The sequence below is a fragment of the Diuraphis noxia genome, unplaced genomic scaffold (genome assembly GCF_037042655.1).
Source record: "Diuraphis noxia isolate RWA-SAM2 unplaced genomic scaffold, SU_Dnox_SAM2 contig0001, whole genome shotgun sequence".
In the NCBI taxonomy this organism is placed as follows: domain Eukaryota; kingdom Metazoa; phylum Arthropoda; class Insecta; order Hemiptera; family Aphididae; genus Diuraphis; species Diuraphis noxia.
In genome coordinates this window covers 32,933,147-32,959,133 of record NW_028301711.1, presented here as the reverse complement: position 1 = coordinate 32,959,133, position 25,987 = coordinate 32,933,147, and the positions used below count along the sequence as shown (strand labels likewise).

The 25,987-nt window shown below is 27.0% G+C and overlaps 2 protein-coding genes across 5 annotated transcripts in view; one reads left to right on the top strand and one right to left on the bottom strand.

The window, feature by feature from the left end:
* The window catches only part of Ac3 (Adenylate cyclase 3), a 119,014-nt gene extending 101,404 nt beyond the window's left edge, over positions 1-17,610 (top strand). Inside the window, exons 7-20 of the mRNA XM_089228240.1 lie at positions 54-192; positions 279-341; positions 541-647; positions 5,870-6,031; positions 6,137-6,224; positions 7,109-7,225; positions 7,302-7,561; positions 9,434-9,509; positions 9,606-9,831; positions 9,944-10,026; positions 10,112-10,210; positions 10,316-10,439; positions 12,278-12,402; positions 13,558-17,610. Of these exons, the coding sequence (XP_089084366.1) occupies positions 54-192; positions 279-341; positions 541-647; positions 5,870-6,031; positions 6,137-6,224; positions 7,109-7,225; positions 7,302-7,561; positions 9,434-9,509; positions 9,606-9,831; positions 9,944-10,026; positions 10,112-10,210; positions 10,316-10,439; positions 12,278-12,402; positions 13,558-13,815 (1,927 nt within the window). The 3' untranslated portion in view covers positions 13,816-17,610. The remainder of the gene's footprint in view (positions 1-53; positions 193-278; positions 342-540; positions 648-5,869; positions 6,032-6,136; positions 6,225-7,108; positions 7,226-7,301; positions 7,562-9,433; positions 9,510-9,605; positions 9,832-9,943; positions 10,027-10,111; positions 10,211-10,315; positions 10,440-12,277; positions 12,403-13,557) is intronic.
* Positions 17,611-18,047: 437 nt separating this feature from the next.
* LOC107161381 (kynurenine aminotransferase-like) lies at positions 18,048-24,040 on the bottom strand. Of its 4 annotated transcripts, XM_015507771.2 has the most exons (9): positions 23,898-24,040; positions 23,517-23,720; positions 22,668-22,823; positions 19,782-19,932; positions 19,482-19,718; positions 19,166-19,412; positions 18,695-19,048; positions 18,464-18,627; positions 18,048-18,398 (listed from the first exon to the last, which is right to left on the bottom strand). In XM_015507771.2, exons 3-9 carry the CDS (start codon positions 22,718-22,720, stop codon positions 18,336-18,338), a joined length of 1,269 nt encoding a protein of 422 aa, XP_015363257.2. In that variant the 5' UTR covers positions 22,721-22,823; positions 23,517-23,720; positions 23,898-24,040; the 3' UTR covers positions 18,048-18,335. The 4 variants fall into 4 exon arrangements, with proteins under 4 accessions (XP_015363257.2, XP_015363255.2, XP_015363256.2 ...); XM_015507769.2 differs by lacking the exons at positions 23,517-23,720; positions 23,898-24,040 and adding an exon at positions 23,245-23,388; XM_015507770.2 differs by lacking the exons at positions 23,517-23,720; positions 23,898-24,040 and adding an exon at positions 22,983-23,136.
* Between the last annotated feature and the right edge of the window lie 1,947 nt (positions 24,041-25,987).

Below are 25,987 nucleotides of genomic sequence, written 5' to 3'. Positions count from 1 at the left end.
AATATGTGTAATCTTTATTTTTATTTTTGATGAAATGTGATTTGTGCTTTCAGACGAGTGCATATATCCGAAAAAACGTTAAGTTTCTTAAATGGAGAATTCGAAGTCGAGCCCGGTTACGGAGAACGCCGTGAAGAAGCGCTCAAGATGGCCAGCATAAAAACATTCTTCATCATAAAAACGATCAAACCGGTAATAATAATTGTTATTCAAGTATAGAATTTTCACACTGTCAAATGGTTTTTTTTTTAAACAATGTTTTTGTTTTTGCGTGGCAGTTCAAAATGGATGTGCAAAACGGATCGTTGACCGATCAGCACAGTGCCAGCAAAGAATCTGTGGTAAGTAGTTTGTAGCTTTTAGGGTCCGTATTACAATAGTTGAACTCTGGTTAAACCACGGTATTCGGCCGGTAAAATCAGTGGTTCAAGCATAACCGAGGTTTAAACTATGATTGTAAAACGGATCCGTAGGCTGTTTTCAAGCGTCGTTAATTTATTTGTAATAATTACTGACAATTTTCGGTGTTTGTGTAAACAGTGTGCAACACCGATTGATGACGCCGATTTAATGGCTCAGGCCAAAGAGGACTCCGATAACTTTAAGAAGCGTTTGAGAAAGGACTTGATGAACAGAGATGGCCACAGGTAATTGACTAGATAGATACACCATGTCCATGTACCAGTTGAGTATAACAACTATATTTTTCACTTTGGCCAATTACATATTTTTGAGGTGCTTTGATTAACAATATTATGACTTATTATAATATACATATTCCATAGATAAATATTATGATATATTATGTTTTGAATTTAAATTTCGTTCTGGAACGTGGTCCAGGTGAACCCCCCCCCCCCTCTCCCCCACCATGAACGTATGACATTTTGTCGTGCGCTATAGTCATTATAAAATGTATTCAAGATAATTTGTAAATGAATATATTATTTCTGCGGATCGAGTATTACAATAGTTTCTAGTCAATGTGTATAGATTAATTTAAATTTATATTGGTGAGAGCAATTATTGATATTTGATTGCATTTACCCTTCTATGTCGAATATTTAAAATATTCAAACGTATTTTGATTCTACCCGTACGATGGTGGCAGTGGCGTACTTAGAGGGGGTACAGGAGGCGCATTGCACTAGGGCCCTTTAGCTGTGTTTTATAAATGGGGCTCTTGAGCCCCTAATCGGCCTAATCAACAAGTAGCAACTGAAACTTTATAAGGGGCCCGAAAAATTAGGTGCACCCCTTTGCTTAAATACATAAACACACCACTGGATGGTGGTTGTTTAATAATAAATAAAATTAGATAAATCTGAAATGATATAATAGGCTAACAAGGGCAAGTGCCGCTCCCTTCCTGAATTGTGTCTATGAACAATGATGTCATAAAGTAACAGAGGATAAGTATTCTAACTCTACAAAAACTAGATAAAAATTAAGCCCCCCACCCCACCAGCAATAATAAGTAGATAAATATTTATTGCTACTCTACTATCCATGTTTTTAACAACTAATATTTTTATACTACTTAAGGAGTGTCCCATACAAACTACTATTTTTCAAATTATAACCCCCCCCTTCTTTTTATGCAAATTGTTTTATGAAAGATTTTTTTTAAATTCTGATGTAACTAAATCAAAATTAAAGGGTCCGGTACAACAACCGAATAACTCCACTTTTTTAGAAATTGACTTTTTGATTGAATAATAACAACGAAAAAATTCTTTATCTATGTGTGCAACAACAGTATATCTCCGATTATTATATACGGAGATAATGCATAAAATGGAATTATCCGTGTTTGTAATTCGGTGCAACAAACGGATAACTACGGAGTTATCTGGTTGTTGCGTCCAGCTGGTCACACTGAAAATCATTATAATTATTTTAAACAAAAGGTAGATTTCAATAATTATTCAAATTAATAGTACTAGAATAAATTTGTTTTAATTAGATAAATATTTTTTTTTGTTCCAGAAAAGATGATGTTCATGTAAAATGATTTATAAATTAATATTCTGCATTTTTTTAAACATTTAAATGTACCTAATACTAAAATTCACCTATTCAAGATTAATATTTGGGTTATTATTATTTATTATTAACTTTTAGGAAGGTACCTACTAAATATTTTATTTGTTTTTTTTTTAAATTTGTTTGCTCTAAATAAGTTGTTATTATAAAACTTATATAAAAATTAAAACATAATATTTCCAAAAAAAAAACAATTTTTTCCCCATGCTTACCCATCTGTTATTTTTATGAAAAACTATAATCTTCATATGTAATCAAAGAAATCTTTGTAAAAATATGTTTAAAAATAAACTGTTTTATCATGAAAAAAATATATCTATTTTTTAGTTTTGAAATTTAGCACTTTTCTGATCAAGAACCAGATAACTCCATGTTATGTTCAACTTTGAAAAATATTTTCGGTTACAAAATTTAAAACTAGGATTTTGATATTTAGATATAATTATTTATTGTTATGTCCTCAACTTAAATATACCGACAGATTAATCCTATCTTCAATGCACAATTAAGGAAAGTGTTATATCTTCACCCTGAACATTTTTCCAAAATGGAGTTATCCGGTTGTTGCACCGGACCATTCGTCTTAGGCAGTTTTTGAATTATTAAAATATTTATAATAAGGGTAATAATTCTTAAAAATATAAACTAAATTTAGAATTAGATAAATTATTTATATTGATAGATCAATAGTATGTATTAACTTTTTCAAATCGTCTAAGACCCATATCTACTTAACCCATTACCATAAATATATTATCCTTAGTACACAAAGTTATGTAACTCAACAACTAGGTACTCATTTAAATTTTGATTTCGATACAACAAACAAAACAAAACATGTGCTTAATAATTAAAAATTAAAAATAAGGGGAGTTCTTCTTTGAAAAACAAAAGTTGGTACTGTCACAGGATCATATTTAAGTGGTACAAAGCATCTCAAGCATACGAAAATATGATCTTCAAGTATGTTAAAAATTCCAAGAACCAGAATTTGAATATTGTATAATTATACATAAAACCAGGGCGAGGATGCTTGAAAAATAACCCTGTATATCTTTTTTTCACTGTGTTATCATCACATGGTGGAAAACCATTAGCACACCTATACTTGTCCCATTGCAAAATACTTAGTTTCGTGTTACTCATAACTTACCCAGTGATCAATGTTTATATTATATATAATTTGAAGCCGTTATTTAATAACATTTAAAAATAAAAATTATGGGTAATTTTGTCTTTTAATAGCACCAGGCATCATCCATTTTTAATTCCTTATTACAACAATGAATATTTTTCAGAGTACATCACAAACTCCTTACTACCTTTGTCTCCTCGTTTATTGCTATTTCCAATAATTTTGTTAGTGTTATAACTATGTCCGAAGCGTACTCTCCAAGTAAACAATCATGTATTTTCCTGGACTCATTCCAATCGCGAAAATATCTCGAATTACAATCTCTAGTGCTCCAATGCTAAGTTTCTTAGACGTCCGGCCCATTAAACAACGATTTCATTATTCGTTTTCCGTTCTTGATAAAATTTATACCGCTCGACGAAATTTTACATTGTTGATTCAATATTTTTGGATAACATAATTGACAACCGATCGTTTGAGTCTGACACTCTAATGGTAACCAAAACAATAGCTTATGTATGATGTCTTCTGGTAATAACGAGAGTAAGATCAACTTAATTTTTTTTTGTCATTGTGTTTTTTGCTTGATAAAATGTTGTAAAAACGATTAAAAAAAATATTAAGTCTCGCTCGAATGTACCTACTGGGAATTAAGATACAAATTACTTGCGAGTACTTCATGGTTTTATTTTGTAATTTTTTTCATTCCCCAAACCCCAATGGATCTTATCGAATATCAGAATACACTATTATTATGATAATAAAAGAATATCAACTATAATCTATATTGCCTAGGTTTTAGTATCAAATAACAAATAACATAAAAAACTATGCGCTCTATATAATAATATATAGGTACCATACCATCCATACTATAATATAATTCGTTTTCAAATTTAATTTTCAACTCATAAATCAGTTATAGTTATAATAAACCAATAAAAATGGCACAAAGCCTAGCTTCTGAAGTATTATGTATAAAAAAACTATATGTATTTTTTAATCAAACAATAAAAATAATCACAAACGTCATTAGTAAATACATAAAAAACTATATGCATTTTTTAATTAAACAATAGAAATAATCACAAACGTCATTAGTAATATTGATAAATGTCGGAATTAATTTTTTTTTCTTCGAAAAGCATTAATCATTTTGCCCAGTTGTATACTAACTAAAGCTCGCCAAGTGAGAAGGGAAAAATATTTTTATACAACTTTTGATACGAAAAATTTCCACTCCTTGTCTCACATTAATGATTAATCAACTTCTTTGTAATTTTTTTAATAGTTATATACATATTTTATTTTAATTAATGATTTGTATAATCAAATTACTCTATATACTATTACTCTAGGTAAATACAATTATTATGATGGAAATCAGTTTGTTGAATTGCGTCTGTTTATAATGCTCAAACAAAAGTTTTCTTGTGACTGACATATAACGGAACAAGGCGTATTACGATATAAAAGCAAACATTCATAATTTTTTGATATGCTAGTGATAGATTAATTTATTTTTATTATTTTTATTCTCAATTCTGCAGTACCATTAATTTTGTGATGGAAAGGTGCATTGATCAAATGTTTAATACCTCTATTGGTGCACAACGTATTGAATTCAATCTCCATGAAGCGTTTTATACCGTCAGAAGTGATCGACGTGATGGATGCTGGATACTCAAAAACGTGCGAATAATATATTTCCTGCGCATTTTAGTAATGCGTAATAGCATTACTTCCGCGATTTTGTTTCCAAAATTTAGAGCCATTTCAGTATCACATAATTGAGGACACTTTATTTTCGTGAGGAATTAAAAATATAGGTGCATTTAAAGCTTGCTTCGGTCATTTCCACAGTATGCAGATACGGAAATCAGTCCAGCAGATCTGACACATATGGGTAATTTTCAAAATGACTCGCAATGTTTTCGATCTAGAGCATAGACCACCAAAAATACGAATAAGATATTGATTTCATGTTGTTCTGCATACCAGAATAAACTATAGTTTACGGACTATAACTTTTGCAGTAGGTACTACAGCCGCTCAAAATTTTTCAGAATTTATCACTCGATAGGTGGGACTCCAATGACAGACAAAGTTTTATTTCACTCGCTTACGCCAAAAGTACAGTTTTAAGACGACGCTAAACAACCATTTGTTGTCCACGTCTTACATGTGCATAATACATTAACGCAAATTTAAGCTCAGCAGATCACGTTAGTTCCGTTAGTTTAAAAATTAGAGTGAATCGAATTTCGTATAGCAAGTTATGCATGTTTACAAAAGCGTAAATTAGAAATACTCACGAATCACTTAAAAACTAAGTTATCGTAAAAAACCCACATACTAACTCAGATATTGTCCATACCATCAAGTTTCATAATAAGTCTATTTACTCTAATTTTTAAGCTAGCGGAATTAAACGTTATCTGCTAAACGTAAATTTGCTATGTCACGCACTTGTAAGACGGAGACAATAAATATATGTAGGTATATAGCGTCCTCTTAAGGGTAAATGGACAATTCTCTCCGCTCCCACCCGAACGTTTTCACACTGAATATATTATGTGATAACAATGTTAATAAACATCAAAGAGCACAATCATTTTCAAATTATAAATTGATATTTAAATATAATCAATATATCAATAATAATTTACGTCTATGATTTGTTTAAAGGGATTTAAACAAACATACAAAATTTTTCACTTTGGCATTTAATGATGAAGCAAAAGAACGCGAATACAAATACCACAAAGAAGCTGCATCTGGTGTGTCTCTTATAGGTTGTCCTTTAGTGCTGTTTTTAACGTCTTCCGCACAAATTATTATGTTGCCCAGGTTTGTATAGTTAATAAAATACTCATATTATTAAAATAAAATGAACAAATCTAATTTGTTTTAAAATTATAAAACACTAATAATATTTTATATTATACTTTGTAGAGATATTTTAAGCTACATGTCCAGTTGTCTCGCATTAGTATTACTATTAATTATTGTGATAGTATCAGTCGCAGACATTTTTCCAAGAGTAAGTAAATTAAACAGTAGTTTTTGTATTAAAAGCAATATACATTTTAAACATTTAAATTTCATGTAATTTATTTTTATTAAAAATAATATAATTCACTTAACCTCAGTATAGGTATTATATCAATATTTATTTGAAGTATGGTTTTAAATTTATCCATGCTAATATTTAAATACCTTTATAATAGACGAGTATATAGTGCGTGTGCGATAATGTAACACATTTTTAATTGGGATACCCATTGGTAATACACTGAGCATACTCATCCCTTTATGTTTTCCTTTAATAACGAATTAATTGATTTATGAAATATTTAAGTATTCTTAAAATCATTTTTTTTTCAAACCGATACTTAGATCGTTTTTTTTTTTTACTATACAGTGTTAGTGAAGTGTTCCTGGGAAGATGACTTCAATAAAAACGTTCATATACATACCTTTCCAATTCAAAATCTGAACTAGTTGTTTTTGAGTTGGGTATTTAATTTTGTGTATTGTGTATTTGTGTACTTAATATTATTTTATAAGACTATACATTCAAATTCTGAATTTGATACATCAACATTTTCAAAAACATCATCTACTCTATAATTTACATGTTATTACGATAAAAAAGGTTGACTCTTGTTTGATAAAAGGAACTTTTATGGATACATGACACACTTAAAATAATGTACAAACTCTAATTATTTGAAAATACATTTCTTAAGTTTATATCAAAAATCCAAAAACCATAAATTGATTTAATTCATTATTGAAGAAAAATAGTTGTGACCATACATCTATGGTTAATCACTTCTAGTATAACCTCAATAAAATCTAAATTTAGTTGACAATATTTGCCATTTAAATTAAATTTCACGATTACAATTTAATTGTTATTAGATTTTACCATCGAAAATTGTATGGTTCAGTGAGACCATTAATGACTCTTTATGGATACGACGTATTCTTGGTATCACTGCCGCGTCATTGCTAGCGTCTACCAATCTCGTGGGACTAGTAAGTCAAAGGATCATATTATTATTATCATTGGTTCGATCAAAATTTATGATTTTTTTTTAAATTCTTTTCACAGGTATCGTGTTGGTCTGACAATCAAATACTAACCAACTGCACGCATGGCCAAAGCGATCCATCGACTTATTGTATGTATCCGTCATACTTCACTTACTTCATGGTTTTGGCGTTAATAGCCACGTCCATGTTGACTCAGTTATCTCATTTTACCAAAGCAACCATACTGTTCGTCATCACTCTGGTACATTGCGTTGTCAACATAGTTACAGTGGGCACTGCTATTGACTGCGAAGACTCGATAATTTACAAACCATTCAAGTATAATATAATATGATAATCATTTACCTAATTACGTTCCTACTTCCCTAGGTACACTGCATTCATTAGTCCATTTCTATATGTTTTTCGTGTTCACGTCAGATATATAGATATATTATAAATCATAACAATAGTACTTATATAGATTGCGTACACGAACCTATTAGGGCACAAGGTATTGTATTTTTATATTAGGTGTCCAAAAATTAAAAAACCTAAGACTTAAAACCTAGAATGTCACCTTTAATTTATTCCAAAATTATTTTTAGTTATTTCATATAACTTTAAACTTAGTAGAGTATCTGAATGCAAAGTACAACAAACCATGAAAAGACCAATAAGACCATTTAACGTGGAAATGTTGAGCCTAACTAACATAATATGTAGCTTTAAAATAAAATAAATAAATAAAAATAAGGAAAGTTGATAGGTAACAGTGCAGTTGTATAGGTGTCATTGCTTCAAAACATAATTTTAAGCGCTTTTGGTCTGTCAGCCAATATCACTAAGTCAAATTTATGAAAAATATAAATTGCTATTGTTGTATCATTTTATTTATTTTACGATTTGTAATGTGATAAGTGAAAGTAATTTTTATCGATAACATTACATATTTTAAATCTCAATGTGTGTATAAAGTATAAGAATATGTTTTAAAAGTTTCAATTTCCTAAAAGATTTTCTTTAATTACCTACAACAAAATAACTAAAAATTGTTATTCTACGTATAAATATCTAATTTTGTAAATTTTTTAGCTCAAAGGTCTATAAAAAAATTCGTGTTTATATGTATTTTTTAGATTTTTTGGATGCAATATGAACTATTGAACTGCTTTTCAGGAACTTTTTTTAGCCACCCTTAAAGTTATGATGAATGTATTTTTACTTCCCCAAATGATGATGGCAGATTAAAAAATGATTATCGCATTATCGTAAAAACAATACTGAACATTCTTTAATATATTATACATACAATGAGAATATTTTTACAGATACCAAGTGAATAGTAAAAAAAAAATTATAAATAAAAAACTGGAAACTTAAAAATTTTCTCATTATTTCACTGTAAAATTAAAAAAATTAAAAAGCTAATTTTTCTATTGCTGGTCACATATTATTAGTTGTTAGTGAAAACTTTTTTGCACAATTTTAAAATAATATACCAATAAATAAATAAATGATATTTTATGAAATTGCATGGTCAAAAATTAGAATGATTTGAAAACACGATAAAATGATTACATTTTAAACGTATAATAACCCACATCCCCGCTTTACAATAAATTTCGTATTTATTTTTTCAAGTAATTTAACCAAATAATGTCAGAATAATATTCTATTTTTTGGATTATTATTTATTTGTATTAAAAATCTTAATTTTAAATTTGTTTAAAACTAAATCTATTATTTTTATTGAAATTTTGATTTTTCTATAATACCTATTATTTTATAAGTGTTTTATTTAAATAACTAACAAAACTGTACACTATTTATTTATGTATTTATATATTTATAATGGTAAATTTTTAAATATTTTTGATCTTTGAACATTGTTACACTCTCTATCTCTAACTCAAGCTATGCTTAAAAGAAATAGATAATTATGTATTTTAATTATCAAATTGGTAATTTTAAATTTTTATTGAAAAAAAAAATTATGCAACTGATTTCGACTTTCGAGTGCATTCAAAATTAAATACTACCTATTTATTGCTTAATTTATTTTTACCCCCCTTCTCCCCATGAATTCAGTAATTATCTGGGTGTTAGGCTCAATTGCTCAATAGACACTATTTGTAAACGTACACGCAATTTTATATTTATATTGTAACTAAATATAAATATAGGTATGATAATTATAATCGTTTTCAGAGTCTTGCCATCGAAGTATGCGTTGTCGTTTCTACTCATAGCCGTCACAATGGCATTAGTGTTTTTGGCTAGAAATGTAAGATTCTATATAATTTGTAAAAAACTAAAGCTCACATAATATTATCCACTAACTGATGACTAAGAATATGAATAATATTTGATATTCATTCAGATGGACAAATCATCGAGAGTCCTATATCTATGGCGAACGGAAGTCGAAGAACAGAGGGAAAGGGCTTCAGACATACGAAGGAGAAACGAAGCATTGGTATACAATATTTTACCTCCGCACGTAGCAAAACATTTCTTAGGTAGTTACAAGCGTCAGCACGAAGAACTATACAGTCAGAGTTATGCCGAAGTTGGAGTTTTGTTTGCATCAATGCCAAACTTTTCAGGTAACTTTCAAGTCAAATGTTCACTATATATTTTGATATAACCATTTATTAACTGTTTTAAGTACTTATACATGTATAATCTTATGTTTGCAAACAAAATTAATCGTTTTAGATTTCTATTCGGAGGAGACAGTTAACAATCAAGGCCTCGAGTGTTTAAGATTTCTCAACGAAGTTATATCTGATTTTGATGCGGTAAGTTAACACATCATATTAGGTATACTTGCACCATATTATTGTTATAACTATAAACTAATACAAAATAATTCATAACTTACAGCTTCTGGAACAACCACGCTACCAGGATATTATTAAGATTAAAACAATCGGTTCAACTTATATGGCTGCAAGTGGACTAAACCCTTCGCGTGTAGTAAAGGTAATACTGATTTATTTTTTTACAGTTTTATATTTTTTAATATGATATACTCAATTTGGTACATTTCATTCAATATCTTGTTGGTCTATAAATCTGTCGTTTTAGCCTGAAGATCCAATTGAAGTTAGATGGGCACACCTCGCATTGTTGGTGGATTTTGCTTTCGATCTCAAAAAAGCACTACAGGGGATAAATGAACAAAGCTTTAACCACTTTGTATTGAAAATGGGTACGTACGTCAGGCTTTATTTATTTGTTACCTGTCTACATAGTTTGGAAAAGAAATTTTTTACTTCCCATTACTCATGTTATGAATATCGTACCTACCTACCATGGATTTCTCGATAGCACGATAACAATATTACAACTTATACAGGCTACAGTGGCTCATAGCAGTATAGGATCGTAATAAGAAGAGGATAATGGTTAGTTTATTGTTTGTTAGATTAGGGGAAAGGTTTCCAGTAGGTTGATCTATACATATATCAAGGTATATATGTCGTTTTGATTCACATTGGCGTTTACAAGTACAACTTAAAAAACCTTGTCCCCTAGAAATATGAAAAACTGTTTCACATAATATGAGTTCTTTATCATTATTAACTTCAGTAGGTAGTTTTAAAAAAATTAGTTATCGCGGGTTTCAAACTTGCTGAATTGTACCACCCTTTTACTAAACCATATTGAGTTCCGAGTTGGTGAAGTTCATGTTTGTTCTGATTGACAATAACTGCAATTACATTTTTTTAACTGTGGTTGAATTTAGAGATTTTAGAATTTTTTTAAATTTAAAGATTTCAATTTCACAAAAAGTTATCTGTTGATGTAATTAATTTAAAATATTACACAAAGTGTAAAATAAGAGTTTTCATTTCATGAAATGGATAAAATATATGCCCATTTCAACTAAAATTTGACTTACACGATATGATCGTAGTTCATGAAATGGATATCCATTTCATGAAAAATATGATTACACTAAGTGGATGCGACATATATATGTGAATGGTTATTATTATTATTCGTAGACACTTTGATGCTTTGCAGAGGAATACATAGGTACTGTTCAAATATTACACCTTACTGGCAGTTAAACGGTTATAGAAATTAAAAAGTTACTTATCAGTTGTAATATAAGATATAGACTCCTTCCATTTTATAGGCCTCTTTGAGATCGTAATATAGTATTAATATTGTATACGTTTCGTTTTATTTATTGATCTTGTAGACTCGTAAAATGGTTAAAAGACAATTTTTTATTCATTAATTTATTTTATTTTATTCTATGTTATTTGGAAAATACATTTATTTAGAACAACAACTAGTGTGTATAATATGCATATATCTGTATTATATTATAGAATATTGGAATATAAGACCAATTAAAAGAAAAACAAATAAACATTTTTTCTACAAAAAAAATTTAGATTTATGATCATTCTGCGAATCATCATAGGTAGATACATACAAAATAAGACAAAATATGTTTTAGAGGAAAATATGTCGTTAGACTTATACCTAATAGAGTACCTACTAGGTAAATGTACTAAAAAACCACACTTATCAATTATAATTCACTTAAAAAAATATAATGAAACAATTACCTAGATGTACCTATAATATATTTCAATTTTCATTATTTTTGTTGTTTTGTCAAAATAGAATAGTTAGTCGTGTTTTCTCATCTAAAATGCATATCTATGTTGTGATAGGAACCATTTTTTGTGCTGTTTTAAATTGTAACAATACTTATATTGGCCATATTATAAATTTATAACTATTAACTCAGTAGGTATATATTCAAATTAATTTCGATCTAAGGTTTTTATATTTATATATTATATATATATATATATATTATTTATATATATATTATATTATTTATATATTATATATTTATATCTAATATTGCGTTTAATCCAGTTTGTACTGTATTTTAGTGTTTAATTTAAATGAAACCAATTTAAGCGTGTAAACATAGATAAATTCGATTTATACCAATTTGTTTTTTTTGTCTAACATGTATTTCTATGTATGTAAAAACTCAAATTAAAATTTTTGTCTTAGGAATCAATCATGGTCCGATAACCGCCGGAGTTATTGGTGCTAGAAAACCTCATTACGATATATGGGGAAATTCTGTGAATGTGGCGTCAAGAATGGAGAGCACTGGAAAGGCTGGATGCATACAAGTATGTTCAGTCTTTCTCAAAAATTAATTTAAGTGCACAATTATTAATTTTTTCAATTAAGTATAACGATATAATTAATGTAGCTACCTATTAAATTTCATATCAAACATGTCTATGGCCATCCGACGTATACCAACGTATCTACCTATATGTCAAGTTGGCATATTTTATTCAAGCATATTATATTATTATAGTAATACATTCTGCTCGTACATGGTCACATACTATTGACACTTACGTTTCGGATATTATTATAAGAAAGTATATACATTTACGCAACGTGCTATTATTTCAATCGAACGACACTATATATTTTCATCATATTATAATCTACCAACAGTAGGTATGTCCAGAGAGCAGTGTTGAAACTTATCTAGACAAATGTATCTAGAAAGTTATCTAGTTAATTATTAAGTTATTTTTTATCTTATCTAGATAAATAGTTGCATTTTATCTAAATAATTATCTAAGATAAAAAATTCATTCATCTAGATAAATTCATCTCTATACAAAAAAATAAAATACACATTTTGATTGTCAATTTATTTTTATGATAACTAGCCAATACTTTAAATTTTAATTGTCGAGTCATCTCAGTAAAAAAAAAAAATTATATTCATAATAATGTTATTTATTATACAGGTATTATATTTTATTATTGATATTTTCGTTAAGGGCCTGGACACGGTGACACCGACACCTACATTACATTGTTACGAGTCTTGTAAAATATGTAGTTTTTTCTTGATATTTATACTTAATTTAAAAAATTTTTTTCAGTTTTACCTTAGTTATTTATTAACAATAATGTCTACTGCTAATATTAATTTACTCATATAGCCGGTGTTTATTTAATATTGAAGTACTAGGTAGTATCAAAGGTATACTCTTAAAATGTTTTGGATTTCAATGTGTTAAAAAAATGTATCTTTTTTTTATCTAGATAATAATGTATTTATATTTCATCTTTATCTAGATGAATTTGAATTGTGTTATCTTTTATCTTTATCTAGATACATTTTTGTCCTGTTATATTTATCTTTATCTAGATAAAAAAAAGTACTTATCTAATCCCAACACTAGTACGCTCAATATAAATTCCTGCTGTATTATAGCATAGGTAGTGTTAATAATATTTTTATACTTTTGGAACAGGTGACTGAAGAAACGTGTAATATTCTGCAACATTTCGGGTTCAAGTTCGAACAGCGTGGCCTAGTAGCGGTCAAAGGCAAGGGACAGCTAATGACCTATTACTTGGTTGGCAAAGGCCTCCAACCCAGTCAGGTACCGCCACCAATCATGGAGACGCTGCCGGAAGTGGAAGAAGAGGACACGGACGAATGCATGGTGGTCAGACAGGCACTGTTACCTCGAACCGATCACAACGGGTCTGCAACTGCTTCCGGTTAATGAACACCAACAACGACTTTAATTATTATTTTATATTTATTATATAACGATGACTAGGACAACATGACATCGATTAATATATAACAATACATATTATAATATATTATATTTAAATTACCCATTTCCGTCGCAAAGGCCATCGAGACGCGAAAACGTCAGCTATTTCATATTAATTTATATAATTATTATATTATACGGCTATGTGCCGAAAAAAATTATTTAAAAATAGCTGATTTGTCATATTATTATAATTATTACCTACTATAATCTTACAATATAAGTGTAATTTATTGTTATGTTTGCTACCATCAATGTGTTTACGATCGTGCACTTATTGATCTATTCGCTAAACGAGCTTTTTATAATTTTATTATTATTTCCTAGATAAGTATATGCCGGTTTCAGTTTACTTACATTTTCTTTCTCTCGTTTTTTTATTTTTAATCGATAATACCACCGTTAATGTTAAACATACCAAGGGATCGTTTAATAAAACCTTCTGCCTTGATTGTATTTGTTCATATTGAACACGAAAACAAATTAGTATAAAAACACAGCAGAATAAAATTGTGATTTTGTTCAAACTTATAGTTTTTTGTATTAAAATATAAGTAATGCGTGTGTTATTACTATTACTAGTATTTTATTATTATTATGATTATTATTGCCATCATCATCACTATGCTTAGATCTTTTCTGAGTTAATATTTATTTTTTTTTACTTAATAATAATTATTATTAATTACCCCTGCTATTTAATATCAATATATTATAGTTATTGTTACCGCAAATAATATAATGATTGCGACCACATGCATAAAGATTATAGTACTAGTACTATACTGTCTATACTACTATATAGGAGACATATTTACAAATTACTAATTTATAATCATAATAATAGATTTGTTAATTTTTTTTTTTACAAATAAATTTACCATTACTATATAATAGAGAATGATAATTGAATTGCTTATTTTTAAAAGTAAAACCTGGCCTTTAATTTTGTAATTTGTTGTCAATTTAACTAACTTAAATAACACATTGAACAATAAAGTTTTACAATTTTGTTTGTTTTGAACAACCCCAATATTGTCCAATATTTTATATAAGTATCAGTATGGTAGGTAAATTCTACAAATTATTACAACTAGGTAGGTAGGCTAATAATAGTCAAGCTTTTGACTACCTACCTACATAATACCTACCTATGCATTTTAACATTTTAACAATTTAAGTTCATCTATTTGTTATTATATTTAAGTTATTCATCTATATTATTGTTTGTTTATTTTTTTTTTTATATGTTCACTAGTTTTAGGCTAAATAGTTAATACTTAGTATACCTATTTTATACCTTCATCTACCTGAATGATATTTTATTTGTAAATACTCATAATAGTTTTTATGCATTTATGTTATTAAATTTTACGATCTACAATAGACTTCACTTTACAATTTATTGTATTCAATTTTTAAAATTTACTTAATAATATACAATTTCAATGATTAATATGACCAACTAGGTACAGAAATAGGAATACCTACTGTTGTTTTTAGGATACATATTATTCTTAAGTCAATGGTGGTTAACATATTTTGTTTTTTTTTTTTTTTTTTTTTTTTTAATTTTACCAATAGGTACCTATTACGAAGATAAATCATTAAAAACAAAAATACCTAATATTGCATTACTAATTTAGAATTTTCATTTTTTTTTTTTTTATCATGTTAAATAAATAATAGAATTTGTTCACAAATTGCCTATTATCAGTTTATATAATTTTAATTTAATTTTTAGACAATTTATTACCTAGTCGTATAGTATGTGGCTTTTAAAATCTTAATGACACTATTAGGGAGCATATATTTTAATTTGTAATATATTATATTTTGTTTTTGTTTTTTTTGTTTTTAATAATTATGTATAATACATCATTTTATAGCCAATATACCTAAAAATAATTTATAAGAAAACCAAAATCAAATTTTATAAGGTTATTAAGATGGTTTTAATGTTACCTTAAAAATTATCATTAATATTATTATTATTATTATTATTATTATTATTATTATTATTAGTGTATCCTTATTTACGATAAGATAATGCATTTTAGACAATGATTGAGATTCTTCGTGTACAAAATCTATATAGATTTGATATGTTATATACCTACACTGTACACTAATTTTTTTTTTTATCTCAATAAGTATTGATATTTGATAGTTCGAAGAATTAGCATTCGATTTTATTTCAACACCTATCCTTGTCTCAAAAAATAAAATATAAATCTTAAGTCTTGGCACTTGGTGCATATTAAGCAGAACAATAGTTTCAATTCAAAGTAGATTTGAGTTCCAATCAAAATGTAAACTTACGTAGATGAATTGATTGATGGCTTATTTCCAGGTGACTTTCCTCCTCACTCAACACTCAACGACTTACAAAATTTAAAAACTTGTTACAGTCAACTTATTGAACTTGCATCTAGGATACCCACTACTCACTAGTGTTTCCTATCAAGATGAAACCTATAGGTAGTGATAATTGTTATAACTATTATGTACAGACTATGCGGTTTTTCTGATTTTTATAATAACTATTGTCTATTGTGTTACATGATTACTGTTTTATATATTCACATATAACCATTTTCCTATTAAGTCAATGGAAGAAGCACTTAAGTGTGACGGCATAATGTTTGTTTTTTCTCTCACACCCAACATCCACCAAAGTTATAGGGTTACTAACTATGAGACGTGGTAAGGTAATAAAGCATCATTCATAAAATGTAGTTTACAATTGTAATGGAAAATCACTTTATCGTACCCACCAAACCAACATGTCATCACTCATAAACATACACTATATACGTGTGATACACGTATCACTCATACTCAAAAACATTAAAAAAAATCATTCTGTGTAAATAAATTTAATCTAAGTGATATGAGGTCCTGAAAGAGAAAACTAACTGTGCACTAACATCATCTGGTATATTGACAGACATGATCATACTAGGTAATGGTACATATGGGCATACAACCATTTTATCAGTTAATAAGAATTGCTAAATTATATCTTTAGATATTAATATGATATATCTATAACATACTAAAAGTCAAATAACGTTTACTATATTATCTACATTTTTAAGTTTTAATGTACCTAAAATTAATTATTCTGGAGGGAGAACACCATTGATATAATTAAGAAAAAGTATTAGATTGTAATCTTATTATTTAAAGTATCAAAAATAAAATATAATATAATAAATATCTTAATTTTTTATATGTCTTGTAAGCACTCGTGTCATGGATTTGCCTTCTCTGTGTTACAAGTCGGTTGACCGTAGTCTCGTAATTGTAGAGTGTGAATGTAAGTAAGATTCTTTTAAATAACAAATACATTCTAATAAGTAGTTTTTATTAATTGAACATATACAGACAATAGGCACTTTCCACTCCCAACTGCCTTCAATTACCATTCTTCTTCCTTATATCTAAATCAAATTAGGACAATCCCTCATCTTATGTAAAAAGTGCTTTAATGCAGTTCTGGGATTGTACTTTGTTGAAACTAATTTCTTGCATAATACTAAATGTTTGATAATTACTACATTTCACAATTGTTTAATAACTACTAAGTCTGTCCCTATTACCTAATGTTATGATAGTTATACTTAATTATAAAACTTGTATATCTCATATTCCTAAGGATATGCAACTCACATGCTTATTTTTAAATTGTGTATTATACAGTTGGACTCACAAATATATTTTGACTCAAGCAAATGGTTTTTTTTTTTTATTTACTTTGTATGTAGTTGTTATTAATTACATAAATTAAAATAGTAGTAGTATTTAAATAGTTATTGTATTTGTATATAATTTTAAACCTGCATTTTAAAATTTATTTAAATCTTCTAAACTACCATGATATAATATAATATATAATTTACATTTAATAGAGTTCAGCATAAATTCACTGTCATTGTTTAATTTGTCATGGAACATTGTGCAGGATCAGCTAGTATATTATTCATCTAAACAATAATCCCATTAAATTTATTAGTTTGATAACCATCAAGATACATTTTAAGTGTTTTTAAATCAATAACTTGTTGTAATTATTGATCTTGGATTGTCACACATTATACCGGTGTATTTGTATCTCTACCTTATACACTTGGAGAAAATAACAGAAGCATTATATTTTAATATCACATCTGTAAACATTAAATCCATTTACTTTTATTTAGTATTTTTCATATTACATATTATAATTTATAAATTACAAAAATTTTCATAAAAACTCTAAAATGCATAATTTTAATTAATTTAGGATAAAACATTTCCATTAGGGTATTATCGCATTTTATAAAATACAATTTTAAATTTAAGTTTTTATGAAATTAAAAATTTTCTATACACATTAATATGTATATATAAGAATAATTCTTGTACTAAAATTAATTATTGCCAAAAACAATTTTAAAGTTTAGTTAACTTTTAGGCTTTCAAAATAATTTCCTTGTCCATGTAGTTAACAATTTATCAGCTTCCTTTAAAGTTTCATCTTTCTGTAAAACAAATAAGTTTAAATTTAATGATATACTTAAACGAAGGAAGTATTTAAAAAAAATACTTTGAAGAAACAAAGTCGCATATAGTCTTCAGCCATTGGTTTACTCTTTTCGGAGAAAAAGATTGAAAATGGTATAGTTTGAAGTTTGACATTTTTGGAAAGCCACTTAGTAAACTGTAAGTCCTTGTATTTATCAGTTTCCAGGCTTAAATCTATTTTATTTTCTAAATCAACAAATATAAATCATTACTTATTATAAGATATTATTATTGAAAAGATGTCTAGACAAACCAAATATGGTCCAATTTGAAATAATAAAATATCCTCCATCAGGGATAATAGGTTTGAAGCCAGTTTCTTTTAATACATTAGACAGAAAATGCATTTTTGGTTTTAATTCTTTGCATAAATTTTGAAAATAACTTTCTGATGTGCCAAGGACACTGATTTCATGTTCAAAACCTCTAGCAACAGCTTCTTGAACTGGAGTTGCACATGTATAAATTGCAGTTTGATGAACAACAACTAGATTTTTTATAAGATTAGCTGGACCATATGCCCATCCAAGTTTCCAACCAGTCATACTAAATGTTTTTCCAGCAGACCCAATTGTAATTGTTCTTTCCCACATGTCAGGAAGTGAAGCTGATGATAAAAAAATTAAATTTTAAATTTATGATTTGGGTATTGTCATTTGTATTTTTTATCATTAGTAAATTTATGTGATTAAATAAAAAAAAAATGATATAAAAATTAATTTACCAATTCTTATGTGCTTTGCTGGCTCGTACACCAACCACTCATATACCTCATCAGAAATAACTAGAGCATTATGTTTTTTGGCCAAATCTGCAATCATTTTTAACTCGTTGTAATCAAATACTTTTCCCAATGGATTATGTGGTGTATTTACGATGATGAGTTTGGTTTTGGAATTGAATAATGATGCCAGTTCTTCAGGATCGAGCTTCCAATCACTCGAATGTGATTCTGAACTATTAGGCTTAGTCTTCGAAAAAATAATAACATGTTATTATTGTTTTTGTAACATCATGTTGTGATGTAAAAATATTCTTACATTCTTTAGTGCTATGAATCTGGGAGTTCCGCCAGCTATACGTATTAATGGTTCGTAGCAATCAAAAAATGGCTCAATAATAATCGCTTCATCACCAACCTCTATATTACTCTGTATAGTACAAAAAAGTGCTTCATATGCTCCAACCGTAATCAATATTTCATTCAGTGGATCAATTTCTCGGTTAATTAGGTTTGAATAAAGTTTTGATAACGCATTTACTAAACGTACATGACCCTAGTAATTAAAAAATTTAATTAAATGTTAACTTAAAAAATATATTTTTCACTATAGTATTACCAATCCACGTGTATATTGATGAGAATATAAATTATTTTCTGAAGCCACTTCTGCTAAGAAATTTAAAAATCGTGATGGTGGTTCATAATCTGGAAATCCTTGACCCAAATTCAAAGGCTTAGTAATCATAGCCAAATCACTGTATTCAATCCTATAAAACAAAAATAGATTAGATGAAACTCATTGTCAATATAATCTGATAATATTTCTAACAATAGGTGATACTGGTACTCATGTACCACTGCACTGAGCTCATCTATCTAAGCATCAAATAAACAAAATAATATTTCCAAAAAGGTTAATAGTTTTTGAACTAACAGAGGTGCTAGTTTTTCAGAAAGGATATGATTAATATATTGATATGAATATTTCCACTATCTGGGATAAAAATCAAAAATTTAAATTATGTAATAGATTTTATCATGTATTCATGCCGCCAAACGGCCAAACAATATTATTTATTATATTAAAATCTATACTTATATATTTATAATGTATATACCAAACTAAACTTATTAAAATTATACTTCAAAGGATTCATATCAATATTCTAGAGTACTAAACAAGAACCAGATAATAGTCATCCACCATATCCTACAGTTATATATTGTAACACACACACACACACACACACACATATATATATATATATATATAATATGTTCCTCTACACACATATAAAACCACCAAAATTTATCAAAAATATAAAATAAAATAAATAGCTGTAAAAAATCCAAATAAATATTTTTTTTTGATTTTTTTTAATCCATAGCAGACCATGATCATAATAAATAAAAAAGGTTATATTATATTATTTTATATTATAATACCATACCCTGGAATTCAGGCATGTTGTAATATGGACAATAATAATAAGTAATAAATAGTAAATACTAATAAGTAATATTATATATAAATCAGTAATCACAAATTTACAATTCTAAAGAACATATAATAAAATATCTTTGCCATAAATAAGTTATTACTGTATTAAGTTTGTAAATTAAAACCATTTGGGTTATATTTGTATGAACATATATACTTATTTATTAAAATTGTTTATACTGATAAATCCAATATTGCCAATAGAAAAAAAGTCATCGGCTCATAACCCAAATGGGTTCATTTTTCGTTTTTTGCTCTTTCAGCACTCAAGATTTACAATATTGAATATAGAATATTAAGTTTTAATTTTTGTGTAGTTTTGATGTAGTTATCAGTGTCTAGTGAAGTATGTTTATTTTTTTGATTCAATTCTTTGAATTGAAAAGCTATTGGTTATTTCCAGTTTTCAATAATATTTATGATTTTATTAATTTTAAACCAAATTACTGGGATAAAGAAATTTAAAAAAAAAAATAATCATAATAACTTAAATTAACTTTAATTAATAACTTAATTGAAAATTTCCATATAACTTTTAACCAAACCGAGTTTAAAAAAATTAGGTTAACTATTAACTTTAAACTTTTTAATGTTTTCCATCAACTTAAATAATTAATTCAGTTAAAAATGCATTAACTTACCCAGGCTTGCATATTTCAATTAATTTGTAAGCAGTATTTATACCTCTGTATATCCACCTTGCTTGAAAATACCTCTTATCATATAAAAACGTATTATTGTCTATGAATGAAAGTCAACATCTATTCATATGATTTAAACTATATACATAAATGTATACTATAACTCAAAATTACTAGTAGAATTCAGTAATATTATAAAAATTTAAGTTTTTAAAATCCACTATCGGAATATAAATATTTAGTTGACCACACAATAGCCTCATATTCGTTTTTGAGAGGACAAAAGTTTTGACAGGCTCATAATTAAAATAAACCACTTACAAACTTATAAGTCTCAGTTATATTTAGATATTTGATCTCAATTCCAATTGCCTTTTTATAAAATTTTATATATATTGTCATAAGCATAAACAAGGATAAGTAAAATACCTAATCAATATGTTATATTATATTGGATAAAACAAATATATAAATATATAATACGTAAGAAATGAATTTTATTGTAAATATTAAATATTTATATCGGAATGAGATATTTTTAATTAGATAAAAAAACACTGTACTATTTAAATCATTCTGACTGAAATAAACCCAAATGTACTTAACATATTTTGTAAATGTATAAGTAATTTTTAATTTCTTTTCCAATTTGTTTATGGACTTATAGACAACAAACATTATCTGCTGTATCTAAACAGCATCTAAGTATCAATATGTCAGTCTTAAATGTGCAATTGATAAGTTTAATAGTCAAAATAAATTTAACAAAAATGTTTAACACCTACAACTTTTATATCTTTTTCAACAGTTCGTAAAAACAATATACTGGCATGACAAATATTCAGTCCCAATCCTAAATTTGCTTACAAATCTTATTTTAACCAACATATGTGACTATAAACCACTTTATATAATTTTAAATATAAAAGCTACTGAAATTACTACCACTAGGAATATTATTAAAGCTAACAATTTAATGGAAAATGATAATTAAAAAATAATTTAACTTACATTGCTGCAAATTTTGGGTTTTTTTATACCCATGACAAAACAGCTGTAAACTTAAAATATTATACTTAGAATGAAAAGTGTGTGCATTGTTTAAGAAGCATAAAAGTCACATAGGTAAGAAATTTAGGTAAAGAAAAATTTGCAAATGTATCCAGTAAAAATCACAGACTAAAAATATGAAAATATAAGACTAATAAGACATAAAAGACTAAAAATTGTACAAATGCTCAAAATACAACTAACTATATTACCTATATAATTTTAATCATTGAAAATGTATTTAAACAATTAAAAATAATCTCATATCTCCGTAATTTAATATTTAGTAAATACCAAATAAAACACTTACCAAACGTTGAATTGGCCCGGTTCATATCTAGATGCTAACTTGAACTTTTCCATTTTCTTTTGATTAATACCAATTGATGAGTATAAATGTATTTTTTGAAAAATAATTGTATTTATTCGCACAAACTTAACTCTTCTAATATTCTTCAATATTGTCCTGAATAAAAAACAACAGTATAAATTATAAACTAAAATTAAGTATTTTAAGAGTATAATATGTGAAATTTATAACTATAAAAATACAAATACTTTTACAGTAGGTAGCTTTGTATTAACTACAAAAAAATATGTTAGTTATTTTTTATTAGGTACATACAGTAGATGAATAAATATTGAAGACTATGCAACTTTAATAAATTAGTATTAACCATAAGTTAAATGTGACTGATCGCCAGTCATACTTGCATTATGACTGAGATAGTCAGTAGTGAATTAAATCCACAACAATAATTGTAACTGATAATATAAAATTGGGCATAAATATCAAATTTAATTTACATGGTATCATAAAATATTGACCTATTTTTATTCTAATGTAATTTAAACACAATGTTTGGCTATATGTTTATTGCACTTACATATTAACACTAGATACTAAAATACATTATTTTTTTAATTCAAGTTGCTTTTAATTATAGTAACAGATTATGTACAAATTAATTTAGTATTAATTATAAATTTAAGCATCGCGAAATGATAATGTGCGACCTTAAGAGTGGATAATATGATGTTATAATTTAATAATAATAATAATGAGTAATGAAATTGTTTTGTTTCAGATAAAAAAAAAATTGTATTACGATTTAGAAAAACGGTGAAGGCTTGATAATTAATATTTAATATTTATTACCGCCGGTGATTTGCTTATAAGTTATAACAATAATGTTATCACATCGTGTTGATAACGCATTCGCATCAACTGTTGACACTCGATGGTTTGTCTTTGTTGGCACTTTATTTAATCTTTTGTTGTTACTTGTAAGTACTTTGCAGTAATGTCAGTTCGTGATTTCATAAAGTTGATGGCTGATGCAACAAATGTGGTCTTGAAATCCTAACGAACACATTATAACCCATTAATGATTATAATTCGAACATTTCGAACAACATTCAATTAATTGTAAAACGATGCGGCACTTAGCTCGTTAGAACATTATTACACTCAAATATTTTTTAAAGAATTTTTTAACTTGTTTACATCGCAGACAAAATTTTAAATTTGTATAATTACCTATTCACATCTGAAAGTCACGAGCTAATCAAACTAACGATAAATATTAACTCCTCCTTTAATCATAATAAACATAATATTATACTTATTAATAAAAAAAAAGGTTAGGTATTATGTATTGGAAATAAAATAATGAAACGGCACATCAGAATCTGATAACATAACGTTCATCAGATAACAATTTACCTAAATAATTTGGATTATCATTTATCACTAAGTTATCATGGTATTAAATATTTATTTTCTATTATGTAAAATTACTAAAAATAGTAATCTTCTAGATTTCCATGAATTTCGTCAAAATTTGAACTTTAAATGCACGTCAAAAATAATTCTGCCAATATATCTTGAACTCTTTTGAATTGCTATTAAAGAGTCTTTTGATGATGATGACCCTTGGCTCTTGCGTTTAATTTTCAAAATATTGTGTGATAAAGTGAAAAAGTTATTAATTTATTATCAACAATAATTTCTAAAAAAAGACAAAATTTAAAAAAAATTCTCCAGGCTATAAAATAAAAAAAACTCTTGAAGAAATATTTCGATAATATCACCATATATTTCAAATGCTAATATAACTATTTTATGAAAATTTAGATTGTCTACGGTAATTAGTTATTAAGTTAGGTATACAAGAAAAAATAAAATCGATCTCGTCAAAAATTGGTATTATAATATATATGTATAAATATATAAACAGTTTTATTACCCTGAATGATGATGACAGAAATAAAATACACATAATTAATAAAAAAATATTAAGATAAATGTCCCACGAAAAAGAATACAATATTTAATGTTAATTTTTAAAAGGGCTATATTATGATGAAAACCTCTCGATTAGGTACCAACAGGATGAGGGTATCCCGTCATTTCGTCGCGGTCATTTGGTCGCACGACAATTGGATGCATACGACATTTCGTCGCATATATATTCAAACAAACAAATAATTGCTGGGCATGAACCATGTAAAAAATATATATATAATGATTCGTCTATTAGATTAATGCAGATATGAAAAATGTTAATAATAATCCAATATGCGAGGTTTTGAAAGGTATTGCTCACTATTTTTATTTTTATAAATAATAATATTTTTTTATTTTTTTTATTTATTATTATTATTATTATTATTTTGATCGAATTTAATTCTACATTTTATAAATAAAAATATATATAACAATAAACTTAAATGACTGATATTATGTAAAATTATTATTTTTATTTAGAATATACCTACGTCCTACATAAATATAATATGCGACCAAATAGGTATAGCATGCCTCGATATTACACATGACGAAATGCTGTATGCGTCCATAATTGTTGTGCGCCCAATTGACCTCAACGAATTTACGTGCAACAAAATTACCGCGACGAAATGACGTATATCCCAACAAAAGTAACTCTTAATTCTTAAGTACCTACCTAACAGAAAATCCATGTTCCTGGGTAACAGAAGTTATAGGAAAAGTATCAAATATAATTAATGAATCTTAATTGTAGGTACTCGGAAAAGCTCTGGTGAATTGAATTTCTTCTAAATTCAGTCGTTGTCTCTATACTACAATAGGTGCATTAAACTGTATATTTTATACTTTGTTATAAACAAAATTAATTTAATCACGTATAATATAAATAATAACCATTTTCTAATTTTCTCTAGACAGAAAAATCGAATAAAACACCATTAATATTATAAATTGCACCAATTGTAGATACTTGTAATTAATTACCTACCATAAGCAAGTCATATGCATATAAATAGAATTCTAAGAACCTTTATTTAAACTTTCTATCATGCTTTCATGTTACACAGTTTTTTCTTTACGGTTCTTTAAATTTTTGTTGAAAATCATAGTCAAGTGAAGACTATAAAGGACCATGTCAATTTTATATTTGAACAATTCAGAAGGCTCTAAAGCACTCACGTTTAACCACAAAATGGAAATATCATGCATATTCTGTTGGTAGTGTATGAAAAGCATACAATATTGAGAATTCTATAGTCAATAGTATGTGTATATAGACTCTATAGCAGAGATTGCCAAACTTTTTTTGTTCACGATCTACTAAAAATATACTTCAC